At 45.8% G+C, this 20,048-nt stretch overlaps 1 protein-coding gene across 5 annotated transcripts in view; it reads left to right on the top strand.

The window, feature by feature from the left end:
• Positions 1-18,857, top strand: part of LOC116391448 (trinucleotide repeat-containing gene 6A protein) — a 28,054-nt gene extending 9,197 nt beyond the window's left edge. Inside the window, exons 4-27 of one of the 5 annotated variants that reach the window (XM_031862054.1) lie at positions 3,173-3,500; positions 4,294-4,341; positions 5,485-7,536; positions 7,671-7,854; positions 7,962-8,431; positions 8,619-8,759; positions 8,846-9,007; positions 11,110-11,301; positions 11,511-11,677; positions 11,876-11,953; positions 12,195-12,362; positions 13,146-13,301; positions 13,567-13,683; positions 13,862-13,999; positions 14,222-14,299; positions 14,415-14,580; positions 14,766-14,897; positions 15,005-15,175; positions 15,264-15,404; positions 15,841-15,948; positions 16,103-16,333; positions 16,619-16,689; positions 17,018-17,157; positions 17,701-18,857. In XM_031862054.1, the coding sequence (XP_031717914.1) occupies positions 4,296-4,341; positions 5,485-7,536; positions 7,671-7,854; positions 7,962-8,431; positions 8,619-8,759; positions 8,846-9,007; positions 11,110-11,301; positions 11,511-11,677; positions 11,876-11,953; positions 12,195-12,362; positions 13,146-13,301; positions 13,567-13,683; positions 13,862-13,999; positions 14,222-14,299; positions 14,415-14,580; positions 14,766-14,897; positions 15,005-15,175; positions 15,264-15,404; positions 15,841-15,948; positions 16,103-16,333; positions 16,619-16,689; positions 17,018-17,157; positions 17,701-18,049 (5,658 nt within the window). In that variant the 5' untranslated portion in view covers positions 3,173-3,500; positions 4,294-4,295 and the 3' untranslated portion in view covers positions 18,050-18,857. Of the gene's footprint in view, positions 1-3,172; positions 3,501-4,293; positions 4,342-5,484; positions 7,537-7,670; positions 7,855-7,961; positions 8,432-8,618; positions 8,760-8,845; positions 9,008-11,109; positions 11,302-11,507; positions 11,678-11,875; positions 11,954-12,194; positions 12,363-13,145; positions 13,302-13,566; positions 13,684-13,861; positions 14,000-14,221; positions 14,300-14,414; positions 14,581-14,765; positions 14,898-15,004; positions 15,176-15,263; positions 15,405-15,840; positions 15,949-16,102; positions 16,334-16,618; positions 16,690-17,017; positions 17,158-17,700 lie in introns of all 5 variants that reach the window. The other 4 variants (XM_031862055.1, XM_031862053.1, XM_031862058.1 and 1 more) reach the window with 4 other exon arrangements.
• The last annotated feature ends 1,191 nt before the right edge of the window (positions 18,858-20,048 follow it).

Raw genomic sequence — 20,048 nt, 5'->3', positions numbered from 1 at the left:
GTGTGTGTGTGTGTGTGTGTGTGTGTGTGTGTGTGTGTGTGCGCGTGCTCGTGCTCTTTATACCTCTTAAACCGCCCACTCTCTCTCTCTGACTGCTACCAGCTCTTTCATTTTACACACCGAGGTCTGTTGCTTAGGTACTGATGTCTTTTACTGGCATGCAAATGATTTGACAGAATATGTCGGCAACGTGCTTCAAATAGACTTCTTAGCAACAGCAGGACGTGAAAAGTGCATTTTTAGCTAAAAAAAACAATGTTTGCCCTTTTGTATCAGCCCACCTTCGTTTGAGCAGTATAGAAAGTTCTCAAGTACTCATTTATCTTCAAATGTATGTCTATTTCTCACCGGTTCTGCCTTTGTGTTTGTATGTGTGTGTTTTGTCATCACTCTTTCATGATGTAGCTTTGTTTAGATCCACCTCTCTTCTACTCCTTCTCTCCAGGTCAGATTATGTAACCGGCGAGGTAAAATAAACGGGGCCGCAACACTTTCTTAGTCGGTTCCATTGATCTTTTTCCACTTTGCCTCTTCAGATTCTTTGCTTCTTGCTCAGTTAAACTGAGCACATGTTGGTTTCATGTACTGTCGACTTTAGGAAGTTGACCTTTTTGCTTTTTATACATGTTGGAAGCTGCAGCTGCATTCCTCTCACATCAACCTCAGCGACAGCCTCTTTTTCTTCTGTCCCTCCTTTTTCACATTCCACTTCTCTCTCCGTCCCCTTTCTTCCCTCCTCCTTACCTTGACATCTTGTTTTTTCTCTCGCTCTCTCTCTCTCTCCCTCCGCAGCACTCTGTTTGTGTTGTCCTTATATTCCCTCTACCCCCTCCTCTCTCTCTGTCTGTAAGGTGATAGCAGCAGCAGTCGAGCTGCTGCCAACTCCGGGGGCCTAATGAAAGCTGCTTTGATACGGGAGAACGGGGAACAAACTGTACTCTGTGCTGAGCAGCGGCAAAGAACACGCTTGTGCTCACTGCGGTTAAGAAGTGAAACATTTCACATTCAATAAAAATGGCGTTGCGTGTTGTCGAGGTTTATTTACTGTCGTTCTACAACACAGGGTTGCAAAATGCAAACAAACGAGCTCGCTTGCTTGTAACTAGCTCAACAAATAAACAGGCTGTCTAATAAACAATAACGGATAGTTATTTTATAATAACATCATGTTAAAGGTACTTTGAGTTTACGATCATATAACATAGAGAAAATAACCACATCCTGAGGCATCTTGGCTTGAAACGTGACTGAAAACAATTCACTGATTTTCTAAATAGTTGGTGAATATTGTTCTGTTGACTTATTGATTGATCACACACACACACACACAATATTATGTAGGCAACCAATGCAGGCTAGGCGTTTACAAAAACAACAGTTACTTCATATTAGGTTGAAAGACTGGTCAGAAAAATCCCCAAATCCTTCATAACTAACCCATAGGGACTAAGTGCATGATGAGCAGCGCCTCAAGTGAAGTGTTGGCCATCTTTCTACATTATTTTGATTTGCACTGCCTTATAAGGAGAAGAGGGTAGCCTCTTTGAATCAGATGCTTCGGGGTTGACAAATGTCTTTCCATGTGGGAAGGTTGAGTCAAGATCCATGAAAGTAAACAACTCAGTTTGCAGGAATGAGCCTCCTCCCTTCTTAGTGCTCCGGCTGCCGGAGTGAAAAGGGCAATGCTCTACCTCTTTATGCTCTGTTTGCTTAGTATAGCAAGTATAATACTTTTGAGCAACTTTCTTTGGGGGAGTATTTTGTAATAATTGTTTTTTGATTGGTTCCAGAAACGGCTTCTGGCAGAGCGTACATGTTGAGATGCGGGCGGTGTGCCCACGTTTTAGAGAGCTGAGAGTAAATGAAGGTGGAGTTCGTTCAGTGTGTAGTGTTTATAACATCGGTGGTTGGTTCACGTGTCTGAAAGAAACATTTTGCTCTACATGAATTTCAGTAGTAGGATTATTTAGTCTTTTTTGCAATAAGGTTATTCTTATTTCAATAAACAGGCCCCTCCACAGTTGTAACACATTCATGTGTCATTGCATTGGCAAAGTTGCTCATTGTCCACACATGGGTTTGTTTGTTCTTTTATCATATTGGCCAGTGGACAGAGTGGTTGCTATTTGAACTGGAGGTTTATAAATAGACCTGTGTACTGCTGCAGCAGGCAGAGAGAGCTCACACACTTTCCTAACCTGCACTAGGAAAAGGTCAGCACACACACACGCACTACTTGCTGTCAAATGCACTGGTCCACTTTTACTGAAGGATGTGTGTGTCCTCTGTGTTCTGTGCTTCTGCCTTCTTCCTCCTTTTAGTTTTTAAGTTTTCCTTTTCCCGTCTTTGTCCCTTTTACTTCTTTTACTCTCTGGTTTGAGATGAGAGGTTTTGCCTGCTATGGCTGCCAGCTTTAAGCTTGTTGTATAACCCTAATCTAGTCCAACCCATACACATTCATCCTTCAAGAAGAAAAGGTGTGCTTGGTGGTCACTCATCCTTCCTATTACCTTTCTGACTATACTGGCAGACTCGTATACTTGTCCCACATTCCAGTTCAGACGCGAAAACAAATCCCTTTAAGCTCTCTGTTGCACACACTCTCTGATGCACGCAAAAAACATGCTACTAAGATGCGTGTAAAGTCACGTGTAAATAAAATGCACATGTTTTATACGTATAGTCAATGTAACTATTTCATACAGTGTACACAGAAGCGTACATATGACCACAATGGAAGGAGAAGAGTTGAATGAGGCTCGTCTTGCAGACCTCTGCTCCAGTGTACCGGAGAGATGTGAATACTTAGTCATCAACAGGACAACAGAGAGAGGATCAGGCTGCATTCCCTTTGTCAAAAATGCAACTAATATATATCCCTCACATCATTGTATTGGTATAGTTTAAGTGGCGGTCACTGGCAACTGTAACCACAATTCATCTGGCTATTAATAAGTGAACAACAGTTTTCAAATCCTCCCGTTGTTGCTCTATCATAAATGAATGTGTGATTGTTTGGTCATGCGTGACACACACTCGCTGTGGGTTAAATCCATTGCCGTGGACTGGTGATGGATGTTATGACCGAGTGGTTTGAAATGATTGTTTTTATAATGCATGCGGACGCTATGTTGACCTAATCATCTCTCTCTCCTCTCGTCTCTCTCTGCAGTGCCGGATCATACCAAGTCAAAGCAGAGTCCTCAATCTAAACCACATCCCCCCCTTCCCCCTCCCCACATATTCACGTACACACACACACACACACACACACACACACATTCAGTCTTCAGCGATGCCAAGAGGGCCCGAACAGCCTGCTGCCCGCTCTGACAAGCCCCGCCTCTTCACTTCGGACCCTTGAGGCAGCGCCCTCCGAGCTTTGACCTTATACCCACCTCCCCCTCCCTTCGCCGACCTGGGAACCAGAGGCCACTTTTTCTCCGCTCAACCCGGGGACGGCCTCCTGCAGGAGCCGCAGCCTTTCACCGCACTCACAGGTAAACTATGAAATAAGAAAAGAATGCAACATAACAGAGGTGCACACACACACACACACACACACACACACACACACACACACACACACAGAGACACTAGCCGACACAAGCACTCCCGTCTGTTCATCATATTCTTGGATAAGCAAGAAATTTAAATGTTAGAATGTAGGTGTGTTGTTGCTCGTAGCTTCTGATGAGTTTCTGCTTGTACTTCTATCCTGGAAATATTTGGAAACAAACTTATCTAGTCATGAATAGTAACAGATTTGCATAAAGCGGCTCTAAATTCTGTACTGGCTGCTCTAAATGGCGTCTTTAATGTGCTGCTTTTGTGCATCATTGACTTAGAAAAAATTAAACTTTCTAGTTTTCTGAGGTTTTTTGAAATATGTAGAAATGTGTTGTTTTCTCTGAATTTATTTAACCGCGATATTAATCAAAATAACTAGAACATGCGGATTTAAAGCAGGTTGTGCTAACAGGGAAATACAAACTAACAAAGCACCAATAGCTCCGACAAATCACTGAGAATTCCAACTTATTACATCCTGCTTAATTCCTCTACATTATAATTTGGATAAGCAGTTGTAATTACTAACTTGCAGGGTCTGTCCACTAATGCTCATCACTTGCAAGCCCTTCGTACTTTCGTTTGTTTTCCGTTCTGTTTGCTTTGAATGTCCGATCTGTCCCAGCTCTTTCTAACACCTCCCCACTGTGTTTGTACTGTGGCTCTATCGCTAACTTCCTCTGAGTCCGTTTGACAGTCTTTCCTCTCTCTCTCTGTTTCTAGGCATGGCTCCCATTCGGGATTCCGTCAGCCACTCCCCTAATCAAACAGGTGACTACACATTGCCTTCTTCCTTCCCCGTTCTTCTCGTGTTTCATTCTTCCTCCCAATGTCCTACTTTGGCTCTCTGCTTTGTGATCGACGGATTAGCTTCGCCCAGTCTCACCTGACCTTGACGGATGCGTTTTATTCACGGCGTACCAGAGGAGGAGACGGAGACGTGAGAGAGTGAGTTAGAAATTGGGTTTAGAGATGTGAGGAGACTTGGCAGACAAACACAAGTTTATGTGAAACAAAGACAGTAAGAGAAGGACTCGATTAAAACAGGAAAAGAAATAAGCGGATGTTGTGATTGAAGGAAGATGACGAAGAAGTCTGGATTGTCAAATATAATTGTTTTTATAGATCTTCACCTTTCATATGTTTCCAGAAAATCTTCTTTGTCTTTGCAATGTCTCAAAGCACCAACCATCACCTGTGTATTGTAATGAACACATTAGCTGACCGTGTTAATTACTTCACTGCCTTCAAATTAAAATGCTTTCATTGAGCGTTAGTATTGACACTATAATAATTCACGACCACTGCAAATGAATGTGAGCTCCCACTGCAGTAATGCTGATTGAGTGACAAACATTGCTGGCTGATGAAGCACTCACCCTTAAAACTGAATGAGTGTGGTCTCCGTATCTAATGTTAGAGACACGCCAGCTCTGAGTGCGGATGATCTCAGAAAAATATCAAAGTTTAAACCTAGTCTGAATCTTTTCGGCTGACGGCACATCCTCCTCCCTCTTCTCACACTCAATTGCCCTCCATCCTTCCTCCTGCTGATGGTCGTCCTCTGCCTCCCTGCCCTCCTAGTTTATAGCTTTGGCATGCTTTTGAGTCCTGCTGTGGTGACAAAATGGTGGCAGCTGTGTCCAGGCTTCGGCCTGGCACTGATCAACAACCGTTGGGCAGCTGAAGGTTGGACGGAATAGAAAAATCTCACAGCGACAGTGAATGAAGGGAATTTAAACCACATCTGTTTTATTTACTAAAGTACATTTTACTGTCGTATAATTTCTTCACAACGTTAAAACTGCACCTTCGGTAAATCAATGCGGCTTTTCTAAAATTTACTATATATATATATATATTTATATTTTCTTTTAAATCTCAAATCCAACACTATCACCTGCCTCTCTCCAGGTCTGGAGCATCCTGGCTTGGACTCGCAGTATGAGCCTTCCCCCTGGTCCTCTGGCTCACCCTGCAGCGGTGACGGCAACAGCAACTGGAGTAAAGTCATAGTGGACGGCAGCGCCGACAAACCCAACAACCCTTCTTCAACCAACTCGTCCGTTTGGCCTCCCTCCTCTTCTTCATTCTCTTGCTCCTCGTCGTCTTCCTCTTCTGGCTGCGGGTCAGGATCAGACCCAGAGTTGGCATCAGAATGCATGGACGCAGACTCTAACTCCTCGATCGGCTCAGAGAAAAACCTCGCCGCTGTGACAACGGTGATGATGTCAGCAAATGCTTCTTCCTCTGTGTCTTCTACGGCTTCTTCTCCCTCCTCTTCTATAGTGACTTCTGCCATGATGGTCGGCATTTCAGTAAATGGAGACAGCAACGGCAACAGTCGTCAGGTAATCGGTGGAGGGATGGGAACCACCAGCGGTGCAAATAATGGAAATAGCATCACCGGGTCCTCCCACTACTCTGTGGCTGGATCCAGCAGTATTGGCAGCAATAACCACAACAACAAGCCCGTCAATAATAGTGGTGTATGGGGCACCAACATGATCACCACAGGCGGAAGCACCCCCTGCATCAATGGAGGGTTAAATCCAAACACTTTAAACCCAAATGCCAACCACGGTGCCTGGCCGCAGAATCCAAGCCCAGTGTCCCAGGGCCAACGGCCTCCACAGGCTCAGGGGATGAGTTCCAAACTGGGTATAGCTCCCCAACAGGGCCACGGACTGGGCTGGGGTGGCATGGCAGCTCCAAACAGCAGTATGATGGAAGACACTGAGGCGAATAATGGTACAGCAAGCAGCAAGGTGTTAGGAAGCAGCAACAGTGGAAATGGTGGCCTCGAGCCTACCAACCTTAACACTGAATCCAATGGACCAAATAACACTATTATGATGAATACTACTACAACTACTACTACTAACGCCACAATGACCTCTAGTCCACCAAACTCTACCGCCTCACCCCAACTCAGCGGGGATTGCTCCTGGGGCTCTGTTGGAGGAGGGAATGGGGTTCCGCTGGCCAATGGAAACCCCTCATCAGCCCCCCAGCACCCCCAAGGAGAGCTGGGCGGTCCTGGGGCCTTCGGTACACCTTGGGGTGCAACTACCTACCCTGGAGACAAGGGCACCCCAAATGCAGACACTGTGAACCCCCAAAACCCTGCCTTAATGCAGGCTGGGAACCCCAAAATATCCTCCACTGCTGCTTACAAGAGTAATAATAACCACAATAATACTGGGGCCCCACGCTGGGAACAGGGGCCCGCCAGTAATCCAAACCAGCCTCAGAGCAACATGTCCTGGGGTATCGGCTCAAATCAAATCCCAGGCCCTGCAGGCCAAACACCAGGAAATGGGAGCCAGACTCCGATGGGCCCTCCAGCAGGGATCCCTCGCCCTTGGGGGAGCAGCACGTCGTCCTCTTCCTCGTCATCATCGTCCTCTTCCACATCTAACAAGACGTCAAATGGAGACTGGGGATCAGTACCTCCCGGTAACAACCATTTAGATCCTGGAAGTCGTAAAGGAAGCTCTGCCAACAATGGCTGGAAGAGCCTGGAGGATGACGCCATGGGCATAGGAGGAGGAGGAGCAGGAGGAGCAGGAGGAGGTGGTGGAGGGGGCGGAAGCCATGGCCTGGGGAGTGTCACCGGAGGCTGGGGTCGCACTGGAGGAAGTGAAGGAAGCGGAGAGAGTTCCGGAGGCCGATCCAGCTCAGACAGAGACAGCAGCCAGCCAAAAGGAGGAAATCGCAGAAAAGTTATCAGTCCTGCAACAGCAGTACCAGCTGTGCCAGCGGTTCCCCAGACCGACGTGGACCCGAGGGTCCTGTCCAACACTGGATGGGGACAGACGCCCGTACGGCAGAACACCTCCTGGGATGTCAATTCTTCTGCTAACAAACGACTCCAAGCACCCAGAGGAGACGAAAGAAAGCATAGCAGCGGAGGCTCCGGATGGGGCACAGCGACACCGGCAGCTCCCTCCCAGACCTCTGGAGGTAGAACTTTAATGTCCGATACTGGAAAAAAATATATATTCTAGTGAACAAAAATATTAAGATTTAGAGCACAAATTTCCATTTTAGAACACAAAAGTAGGCAAAAGCTTGATCTTCCTTTTATGTATTCGCAGGTTGGGGGAATGGGCCGGGCAGCTCAGGCCCAGGAGGTTCTGGCTGGGGAGAGCGGCCGTCTTCTGGGTGGGACAACAAAGCCCCAGCGAGTGGAGGAGGTGGACAGAGCAGCTGGAACGATGGATCCAGCTATAGGGGCAGCAACAGTAACACCTGGAGCAATAACATAAACAAAGATGACAGGTAATTGATGTTTGGGTGTTTTATAGAAATTCTGAAAATACCATCGCAGAACTATTTTTATTAGATGTAGTTATGCCTCACTGATCACCTTCGTTGTTTTTGTTTAGGTCCAATACGTGGACTAATGCGCCCAAACCTCAGCAGGGCTGGGATTCTAAAGGTGGAAATGGCAGTGAACGCTGGGGTAATGGTGGAGATGGCGCCAGAGCAGGGGGCAAAAACCACTGGGAGCCTCAAAAAGGTGCCAGCTGGGAGAGCGACAGCGACCGGTCCGGCTCTGGATGTTGGAGCGAGCCAAGCCGAACCAACACCAGCAGCAGCGGCGGCGGCAACACCTGGGTAGGGAGCGGAGGATCAAATACCCCGGACCAGAGCACCCCGAACCCAGGCTCCAACTGGGGCGACTCGGTCCACAAACCCAATCCTCAGAGTAACAGCCAGGGCTGGGGCGAGCCAATGAAGAACAACCGTGGAGCCCAGAACTGGGCTGAGCCGAATCCCAAGCCCTCTAACGAGTGGGGGAAAGGTCCTGAATCCAACATGTCTAGAGGCAATCCAGCCCCTAACAAGCCCTCAGGTACCTGTTAAGATTATTCATCCCATCAGAATCTTTTCTTAAGTCTTTATTAGTTACACGGCTATGTTTAGGTGTTAAATAAGGAATGCTTTATGGCACCAAAAACTGAATTCTATCTGATAGGAAGAGTTAAGATAGTTAAGCCGGAGGACATACAATTTATACCTCACTTGCGTTCTTCCATCAGGCTGGCTGGGGGGCCCCGTACCCGCAGTAGGTACGAAGGAGGATGTGTCAACTGGGTGGGAAGAGGCGTCTCCAGAGTCTGTTCGTCGAAGGAATGAGATCGATGATGGCACAGCAGCTTGGGGAGAACCTGGAAAACCTGGTAAACACTTCAAAGAGTGTGCAAAACCGTGACGAAAGCATATGAAAGTCCAGGCTTCTCGACGTGTAATTAAACTTTCTTCCCAGCTAAAAACAGCGTTGGGGCTTCCACCATGTGGAACAGGCCTGGCCAATCAGACAAGGAGGCTGTGGGCCCGTCCACTCATCACCAGAACCACCCGGCACGCAACTCCATGCATCCTCCTCAGCCCATGCAGCCAGTGGCCCAAGACAAGAGTTGCAGTTCTAGTACGTAACATGTATGCACACATAATTCAGACAGAGGCAAAGAAAGCCAAATCATCACTCTTTATTCTAAAGTACATTAGAAACCTATGGTATACATAGACTAAATAAATGATGTATACACTAAACAGCTTCAAACAGTAATATTGAACATTCCCACACACCTCTAACTCTTGCATACATGTAACACAAGATGACAATACTCTACGATGCTTCCTTTATAGTGTAGTGTCGATAGATGTGGCAGCCAGGTTACCACAGGTCTTGTCATTATTTACATGTGCAGTAGGTTTTAGCCTGCAGGGATACTTTGATTGTTACACTCTTGAATGAAAGTGTGTCTGTCGATTCCTGAGTTCTGCAGATTTTCTAATGCACAGTTCTGACAACATGTAGACTTTGCGTGGATTAACATGCAGTTCAATTCATTATTTTTGTACAGTTTGATATTGAAAATGCTCGGACATGAGCCAGTATTTAAAGTGGCACAATGAGCTTCTGGTTCAGTCTGTAAGCCTTGAATGGATAAAAAGCTTCAAGTCCCGCCCACACTCTTTGAGAAATAGCTGAAATAAGGTCTTAAAGGGATTTACACAGTACAAACACAAAAAGTTTGCATATTCGCATTCACAAACGTGTTCAAAAGGATACACAATGTGTACAGAAGCATGGAGAGAAAACAAACGCGTACAGCCGTTCTCCCCCATCTCCCCACGGTGCTGTCCATGTTGAAGGCTTTTTGTAAAGCCGGTTGAGTCATCCCTTTGGAATGCTAAGAGCATCGATTTCTTTTTTTTTTTTTCCTCTTCTCTCATTTGCCTTTTTCCCCTCCCTTTCTCTCTCACCTGCCAATTCTGCTGCAGAAACACTGGCTTTTGTTGGGTTTGAGAGAGACCGTGAGTGGTGGAGGAGGATGTCTGTTGACTTGGTAATAGGAATGGTTCCAATGTAAGATGGGAAAACATAACAAGCTATTCTGTGGAAGTGGGCTGAGAGGGGGGGGGGATTGTTGCTGTTATTTAGGGTTGCTGCCTAGCGAGCTAACTGGAGCAGCAAAGTGGACGGCTGGGTAGGGTGGGGCAGACCAGCCAGCTACTGTAATGAGGTTTTCATTAATTTTAGATGATTGTGGTTTTATTTGTGTGGACACCGAAGTGCAAAAAAAACGATTGCAAGAAGAAAAAATGTAAAAGTAGGTCAATACAATAGATGTGTAACGAAAGAATTGTAAAAACAAAACTGAAAATTGTCTTAAAATCTACAACTTGTCAAACACACATAAGCATGCACACACACACACACACATACGCGTTGTTTCCCCTCCCCCTTTTATTGTATCAACTGACGCACCTACACAAACGGATCAATAGATGCAGGCTAGGGTTACAATTTGACGTGTGTTTTTAAATGCACCCGTTTTGTGTGAGAGTGTACAGCAAACATTTACATCTGCCTTGTAACATGCATGTATGTGCCAGTTTGTCCGTCTGGCTCTGTGTGCGTGTCTCTTGTGTTATGTGCTTGTGTGTGTGTGAGCATGCCCAGTCACATGAGGACACTGGAGCCTGAGGCTACCCGATGATCTGTCCTATTTTTACGGCGGAGGAATCCCTGGCATCTCCCCAAGCGCCTCCTGTGTAGGGAGAAAGCAGCGGCTCTGGGCAGTCGGCTGTAATGGGAGCCTTTTGAACTCATACTTGCGCATTGACTTGAACACATGGAGTCTCGCATTTTGAAAGTGCAGATTGGCACACATCTACAAACCCACAGGAGTTAAAGTAAACAACACTTGCATAAGCAAGTCGATGCGGGGTTCCCCAGGGACGTGAGCAGGGCTCTCTCCCCTGGCTCTGTTCTCTGACTCCAGCAGAGAAAAACAACATGAACCTGCAGCATCAACGAATAGAGTAGAGAAACGGAGACTGCTGATAAAGAAATGCTCTCCTTTTCTGTGTGTATTTGAGCTTCCTATTTGTTCAAGTCTAAATATAATAATGATAATATAAATAAAGATACATTGAATTAATTCAAAACACTATTGGTTGAAGACAACACCACAGAAGGTATGTCCTCATTCTAATGGGTACCTCCCTCTTTTCCTGCAGCTTGGGGTGAGTCTTTCCCCCAGAAGGAGTCCTCAACGTGGGAACCTCCCCCCCCTCCGCCCGTTAAAGTGGACAATGGGACGTCTGCCTGGGGGAAGCCCATGGACACCAGCTCCACCTGGGAAGAACCCGGCAGGGATAACCGAGAGCCTGCTGGACCTGGGCCTGGATGGAGCGGCCAGCATAAGCCTGGTAGGTGCACACATGAACATGAATATTAAGCAAAAAAAACCTGCATCTGAAGAGTATGGTCATGTTAAAACTAAAAGAAGTCCTAGCTGACCGTGAACAAAGTGGCAAGAGAGAATTCCCCTGTAGTAAGTGCATGAAATGTGCATTAGAAGTGTATACAATCACTTGTTGGTATTCAGTTTCTTCTTCTCTACTTACCTTCTTAGTAGCTCCAGGACCCAAGCCCATGGAGACATGGGGTGGAGAGGAGGCGGCCATGGGCAATAGCTGGGACCAGGAAGAGGAGGTGGAGATCGGCATGTGGAGCAACAGCCAACAGGACAACAGGTCTCATGACCAAAACGCCTGGAACTACAAGCATAAATGCGCCAACAAGGTTTGTTCGCCTTGTCTTTGGGTAAACATTGATCCCCGCTCTCACCAAACACCCAACATTGAACCACGTCAGAGGTTTAAGTTTGGAGTTGTTTTTTTCTCCGACAGAAACACTTAAAAGGCAGTTGGTTAAAAGGGTGACCCTGCTAATGCTTGAAGTGTCTCCAGTTGATAATTATTTGGTCTGCTATGTTTTTAGATGAACAAACCAGTCAACAAACAGGAGGAACCCTGGATGAAACCCTTCATCAACCAGTTCAACAGCATGAGCTTCTCTGTAAGTACCATTCCTCAGAGTTTTGCTGTTGCCCTCTTTCACTTTAATTTTAGTGTCTTTAAACAGTTGTGTGGCAGGAAGCACCTGTACATTTTAAAGCTGCGGCTGTAAACAACTTTCTTCATGTGCAGCGATGCGATTCATCCCCGTTTTCTCTATTTTTGTATATGTATTAATACTGAATTAATGCAATTTATGCTTTTCTGTCTCTCTAATCGTTTTCTTAACTTCCCCCTTACAGAGAGACTCTCCCGACGACTCCATGAAGGCAGGAGCAGGGATGGTGCAGGACAAGCGTATGGACATGGGCAGTATGGGCGACTATAATGGAGCAATGGGGAAGAACCCTGGGTCTCGACACCAGCTCCACAAGGAGTCTGCCATGGATCGCAGCCCTTACTATGAAAAGGTATGCACAAACATCAAAGTTTACCTTCTTGAGAATACAGCAGGTGTGTTGTTGTGCTGCGTCGGCACTAAATGGGCCGGTAATATATAAGCTCTGCTGTGTAAAAACAACACAACTGGAGAGAGGTTTGGTCCCGCACGCTCTCTGCCGTTGTGGTGATCATGAGGGAGGCGTGGAGTCTGTAGTGCTCTCTCAGACCCATTGTGCCCCACAGTGGTGGTTCTAACACACTGCATTTGATTTCTGAACTGTCGAAAGGGAAGTTTCATTTGATACTTGCTTTTTGCATGTTGTATCTCATCATTATGAATTATTAGTGAGGCTCTTTCACTTATGAGCAACAAAACCAAATTAGATATGCACACTTGAATGCTTAGTGGTAATAAAAATCATTATTGTAATTATGTAATAATGCAATAATGATTCATTCCCTTTCGTAGTTCTGTATGAAGTTGCTTTCCTTCTTCACTTTAAGCTGCTCGACTCATCTTTGTTTCTATCTTTCCGACTCCAATCCTCTGGTGCCACCTTCTCTTTCAACTCCACTCCCTTCCTCCTCATCGCTTACTTCTCTCCTCCTCGTTCCATTTCTTTTACTCTTCCACCCGTCGTTTCCTCTGTCCTCACTCTCGCGTCACCTTCTCCCTCTCTTCTTCTTCTGCAAAATTAACTCTTTTCCTTCTTCTCTCCTTCTCTCTCTGCACTTCGCTGGCTGCTGATGTGCTTCCTGTGTCCCTCTGTGCTTGCCGTCCGTCTGCTGTGCACCTGGCCTTGCTTCTGCAGCTGTCCGTTTCCCCCTCTGCTTACAATAACCAAGCTTCTGATGAGCTCTCCTCCAATCAAAGCATGAGCTTTTCCCCTTCCAATTCTGCTCAGCCTGTCCCTCGTCTTGATTCTGGGCCGTCTCCTGCTCACTCTAGTCCCGGGGGCGCTCGGCAGGTGAGTGTGGAAGGATCTAGATCTAATATACAAAATGATCTTGGAGAGAGATATGCATACTTTAAAAAAATATGCAACAACAATGCAGCGAAGGATACAGAGAAAGACAAGTGTTTCATAATTGAATATCCTTATTGTGGACCGGTGCGGACCATTTTTGTGGCTGCTGGTTGGCCACAAACATTTGATTGACAGTTTCTGTCTTTATGCATGACATTATGAATGACAAAGTTTGATTATGTGCGTTTGTGTCTTCCCTGCTTAGAATGTAAACCCTATGATGGGCAGCGGCGTAGCACAGGGCCGAGGCGGCCCCCAGTCCCAGGTCCCCCCCCAACCCAACCTCCGTAACCAAGTGCCTCCACCCATCCTGCCCTCTCAGGTAGAAAACCCTCATCCAACAATGTTCAATCGGATGCTTTTGCATCGACTGCTTATGTTTTCATGCCTGTAAGAGGGTTTTTTCCCTCCATGGTTTGATTTGTGTTTCACATCTAATTCACAGGACAATGTGAATGGCATTATAATAAACTAAAAACCCAAATTGTGTTTGTGTTCAGCTGCCTCCATCCCTGTTGAAGTACCCGGGAGGTAACGGAGGTCTGAACCCTCTGTTTGGCCCTCAGCAGGTGGCTGTGCTCAACCAACTCTCCCAGCTCAACCAGCTGTCACAGCTCAACCAGATCAACCAGTTACAGGTAGAGTGATGAAACATTCAATGCACATACATGTTGTATGTGAGCCTTGTATAATGTTCCCCTGCAGCCAGTCAGACTGGCTTTCGTAATGTAACTCCATCAAACCGTCTACAAATGTATTTAAAGTATACAGTACTATGCAGCAAATGTCTCGCCAAACTTATTCTCAGAGATGCCAAATCATCAGCAAACTTATTTTAAACTTTTCTTGTCTGTCTGCAGCGACTTCTCTTCCAGCAGCAGCAACAGCAGAAAGCTCAGAACCAGAGACCCATGCCTGTGGGACGGCCGAATGAACAGGTGTGTGTTTGTGTCTCAATCTGAATCCTGCATCATCACACCCACAATTTAATAACGCAGAGGTGTCTCCGTGATGTTGCCTCGTTGATTGGTTTCTCTAACCTCTGGCCCTTAGACTCGTCCTATTGGTTCGTCTCCATCGATGATGCAGCCGCCGCACCCCTCCCTGCTGAAACAGGCCCCGCCCCACAAACCGTACCTGGATAACTACATGTCCCACAACACCCCCGAGATGCAGAAGGACGCTGCTTCTCTCGGATCCTTCAGCAACTTCCCTTTAAGTAAGTTAGCTATTTAAAATCGGTACATTCCCCCACATTTTAAAGAGGTGTAGATATTTGTCATTCTATTAAAATATGTAAATTACCTTTTAGTTTTGACTATTTCTGTTGAATTACTTCATATGTTTAGATTCAAAATGACTAACTTTCTTCTCTCCCTGCTGTTTTGTCTCTTCCTCCGTCAGGCTTGAACTCTAACCTGAATGTACCCATGGACATAGGTGGTGGTGGTGGAGCTGTGAGCTACAAAGAGCCACCCCAGTCCAGACTGAAGAAGCTTTGGGCTACTGACCCTCTGGAGCAGAACAGCAAACCTGGTACAGAAGAGCTACAATTAGATTGTGTAATGCTCTGATGGCTCCATGATGTAAAGTCAAACAGACGAGTTTTAGTCGATTGCGTCCTAATGTTTCTCTGCGTGCAGGTGCTATGTCGTCTGGGCTGCGTCTGGAGGACTCTCCCTTCTATGACTTCCTGTCTCCTGGCCCGTCTCCCCTGAGTCCTCCCGGCCAATCAATGGGCTCGGTGGGCGATGGCTGGCCGCCCCGTGCCAACTCCCCCCTGCCCCATGGAAACACTGTCACCTGGCCTCCAGGTGCGCAAGCTTTCACGAGCACAAAACAAACTAACACAAAATGTTTGCGTTAAAAACTGCTAATCCCCGTCTGTGTGTGTGTCTGCAGAGTTCCGGCCCGGGGAGCCCTGGAAAGGTTACCCCAACATTGACCCTGAGACCGACCCTTATATGACCCCCGGCAGTGTCATCAACTCCCTCTCCATCAACACCGTCCGTGACACAGACCACCTCAGGGACAGGAACAACGGTTGGTCTCACACACACAAACGCAAACTAGGGTTCATTTTTGATAGAGGTCCATTTTACATTTTTTTTCTGTCTTTTTTTTTTTTTTTCTTTCATTAGCAATGAACTACGTGTTAAAGTTTTAGGAAGTATCTGCTTAGTTTTAAGCCAACAACTGTCTGTTTTACTGGTTTTAAAGACAGCTGTCAGCGGCAGATTTGATCAATCGTAGGCCACATTCAAAGATGGTTTCTCATAGAAAGAAGCCATGAAGTGGTCTTTTTGTGAGCCTCATTAAACGCTTAATAGAGATATGATTTATCACTAGCGCTTACTAAGATTGTATAACTCAAATAAGCCACACCTATGGTTGTCAGCTTTTCATCCGTGAAATGATGCTAGATTCAGATTTGGTCAAACGCTTCCACAGGCACTAACCCTCCTCTCTGTCTTCTCAGGGCCATCCTCATCACTGAACACCACGATGCCTTCTAACAGTGCCTGGTCATCCATTCGTGCCTCCAGCCACAGCGGTTCCCTCACCAGTACAGCACAAAGCACTTCAGGTATGCGTCTGTATACGTGTTGGTAATTCAGCCTTTAGGAAGCTGCGTTGTTTGATTTTAGACTCGTAGTTTTGCTGTTGGATAATATGACAAAGACGGCTAGCAGCTGCGTGAAAATGGACAGAAAGGTTCACGTTGTTGTCTCTCCTTGCAGCCAGAACCAGTGAGTCAAAGTGGTCTCCCGGCGGCGGTTCTGTGTCCAACTCCTCCCTGGCCCACGAGCTGTGGAAGGTCCCCCTGCCTCCCAAGGCTCTCTCTGTGGCGGCCCCCTCCAGACCACCACCCGGCCTCACCAGCCAGAAGCCCAGCTCTGCCTCCTCCGGCTGGGACGGCTCTGCCCTGAGGCTGGGAGGGTGGGGCGCCACTGAGTCCAGATACACACCTGGTGAGAGCTCATGTACTAAACTACCTGTAGTCATGTCCGGCAGCCAGGATACGTTTTTATCATTATTATTTTAACATAAGTGGTTGTGTGGCAGAAAAGAGAAATATGCATCACAAATAATAACTCACTGTCAACTATTCAGTGTGAGAAACTCATTTTGGTCAATAACTCTCTTAAAAACAAACATACAATACATTACATTACAATACATTCTCTATGAAGTACTGTAAGACATGTTGTATTTGTAACGGACACTAACCGCTACCCTTCCTCTTGTATTGGCAGGTTCCAGTTGGGGCGAAAGCAGCAGCTCAGGGAGAAGCCAATGGCTTGTTCTGAAAAATCTCACACCTCAGGTACTCGCACGTACATAGATGTAACCGTTAATTTGTGTTTATTTTGTTTCTGTCATTCTGTATAGAGTTGCAAAGTGGGATGAGTCATTTGATCTGGAGGTGTTGTTCCACTCTTATTTTATCATTTCAATTTATTCTTTAATCCTTCTTTGAAAAAAGAACCTGTATTTTCTGACAGGGTTCTGTTAATGTTTTGGACTCGTGATTGAAACGGGAGAGTTTCATGCTTCGTTTGTGTGTGTGTGTGTGTGTGTGTGTGTGTGTGTGTGTGTGTGTGTGTGTGTGTGTGTGTGTGTGTGTGTGTGTGTGTGTTCTGTTTGCCTCACAGATTGACGGCTCTACCCTGAGGACCTTGTGCATGCAGCACGGCCCTCTGATCACATTCCACCTCAACCTGCCGCACGGTAACGCCGTGGTATGCTACAGCTCCAAGGATGAGGCCGCAAAGGCCCAGAAGAGCCTGCACATGTAAGGACCACACACACACACACACACACACACACACACACACACACACACACACACACGTAATCTCACTTCCTGATACATTCAGTGCATTTAGATGCACTAAGGTAACCGTGCTACAGTTGGCTATTACAGGCAAGTTCATTTCTTAAATTTCTTGCAAGTTAACGCTTAATAAAGGGAGAATATCGCTGCGACTGCACAGCAGAGGAATCATGACACGTTATTTTAAATAATTCTTTCTCAAAAGTTACCTCTATAAGTCTAAATATGTCAGTTTTCTATTCAATAAAACCTCTCACTGATCCTCTGACATGCACAAATACATTAATATAAACAGGTAGCAGCATATTGCACCACTTTAAAAGTTTATTTTGATAAGTAATGCTCCCAGAATAAGGTCGGGGTTGTGGGAGGAATTGAATTATTGACCTACTGCATATAAACAGACTAACTTTAACCAGGTTACTACAGTGCATGTGAACACGTCTCAGCCACTAGATGTTCTAACGCACGCTGTGTATCTCACCTGTTGTCTCTCTGCAGGTGTGTTTTGGGGAACACTACTATTCTGGCCGAGTTTGCCAGCGAGGAGGAAATCAACCGTTTCTTTGCACAAGGGCAGTCATTGGCCACTCCCTCCTCCAGCTGGCAGACCGTTGGCTCCTCTCAGAGCAGAATGGATCAGTCCCACAGCTTTCCCAGCCGCGCTCCTGAACCCAACCAGTGGAACAGCAGCGATCTCCACAGCTCCTCCCTCTGGGGCGGGCCCAACTATTCCAGTAGCCTGTGGGGGAACCCCAGTGGCACTGAGGCGGGGAGGATCAGCAGCCCTTCTCCAATCAGCTCCTTCCTCCCGGTGGAGCACCTGACGGGCGGCGGGGACTCCATGTGAACCGCCTGCCAATCAAACAGGCTCGAGGAAGGGTCAGTAGAGAATTATCAATAATCAGCAGAAGAAAATGAAAAAAGAAAACAAAGTTTAAAAAAAAAAAACGCAATGGCACTAGTCGGACTCTTTCTCACTTACAAGATGTACAACAAACGGGGTCGCCCTGTGGAAAACAAGTTACGTTTCTCTCTCTGCACATATGTCCACTTTGTTTTAGCCCAAAAACATATCAGTCGGAATACTTGAATCATGCAGGCCAATTCTATAATGTGAACGGATGGATATTTGCTTCCAGGTAGTGCTCTTTCAGACCGAAAAAAGCTTCAATCGAGCTCATTATTATATATATATATTTTTTTTTTGTTTCATTCGTCATGTTTATTTGAATTCCAATTCTTTTCATTTTTAACGTTTTCTTTTTGGTTTTTTTGCATTTGTTTGCTGACAATGTTGGAGTATGAGCTTTTTTAACTTTGCACTGAATGTGGTTTTTTCTCAGTATATATAATCTGCAATATAGAGGGAGCAGCCAGTTTTTCCAGTGTAGCTGTTTACTCATTGAGGTCCTTACCGTATGTGTGTATGCGCGTGCACATGCACGTATGTGCGTGGAAGTGCTTTGTGTGTGTGAGACTGCGTGCGTGGATGAGTGTGTGTGCGCTCCTCTCTGCCTTGGCACGCCTACCTTACTGCGTTGTCGTGGAGTTCAAGATCAACAGATAGTTAACGAAGAATAAAAGCTGACTTTGGAGGATTATCTGGTGATAGAAAAAGTGACATTAAAAAGTATTGCACCAATTTTGTTTCAAAACTAAAGAACGTTGAGCTCTGCAGTGCAAAGGACTGTAGCCGCAGCTGGGACTAGCAAGCCCCGCCCACCCCAGGGTAGGGGGCGGGGTCTATCTAGCAAGCCCTCCCACTAGCCCCCTAGTGGGCAGGGGGGAAACAGCACTTTCAGAATAGGCTTTCAATGTTTGGAGGTGCCACACTGCAACCTCTTGTTTACAAGACTTAGGAGGCGGAATGTGTGTTCATTCTTCATTTTAAAGAGAAGATAGAATAAAAATAGAAAATACTCAATAAAAAAAACTAAAAAAAACAAAAACCTTTTTAATAAAAAAGTATAAAAGAAATAGAAAAACTACAAAAATGTAAACTCTTATTGAGGATGAAGACGATGCTTTGTAACTCTGGGAATTCGGATCAGTGTTTTTGGCCATGGCGTTGGTTATTTGAACTATTCCTCTTTGTCTGCTAAATAACCAGCAATGGTTCTCAGGAAATCAAGCCAGTTTTCCCCCCCGTGTAGGTGAATTAAAAAAAAAACTACTACTCCTTGTAGGAAAGGAAAATCCAACTTCTAGCACTGAAAACTATGTATAGGTCTGTAAGTTTTATTTTCTCTGCCAAATAACTGCTTTAAGCTGGAGAAGCTCAACACACTGCTTTCAATATGCTGTCTTTGAGGAGGGGGGGGGGGGTGGAGGACGGAAAACCCAACGCGCCCTCTCTCCTCCTCTTCCTCCACTCCACTGATGTAAGGATCACACGTGGGGAGTGTTTGTTGTGCGAGTGTGAGACGGTCAGACTTAAACCAAGAGAAAGGCGACTCTGTATCTATGCATACTGTAGCCTCTCACACGGCCGACTGAGAGGCGCTTTTCTTTTCTTTCTCCCCGTGTCTCACACAATGTTTTAAATGTTTCATTAAGTACAACACAAATGCGAAATATTACTTGCTTTTTTTTTTTTTTATTGCTCTCATTGCCACAAAAGGTGTTTTGAAAAAAGGAAAGAAGAAAAACTTAAACATAAAAGCTGTTTGTTTTGGTTGAAGATAATATTTTAACAGTGCAAAAGTCGTCCACATTTCATTGCCTTGATCCTAATTGTGTCCGAAGATGCAACAAGTCAAGTGGCTTCTACCTGTTTACAAATAGAATATGATTGTATTGTTGTACTGTTGTTTTCCTTTGAGTGGGGGGGGGGGGGGGGGGGGGGG

This window comes from Anarrhichthys ocellatus, unplaced genomic scaffold, assembly GCF_004355925.1.
Source record: "Anarrhichthys ocellatus isolate YVR2014 unplaced genomic scaffold, GSC_Weel_1.0 scaffold26, whole genome shotgun sequence".
In the NCBI taxonomy this organism is placed as follows: Eukaryota; Metazoa; Chordata; class Actinopteri; order Perciformes; family Anarhichadidae; genus Anarrhichthys; species Anarrhichthys ocellatus.
This window is presented reverse-complemented; position numbering and strand designations above follow the sequence as displayed.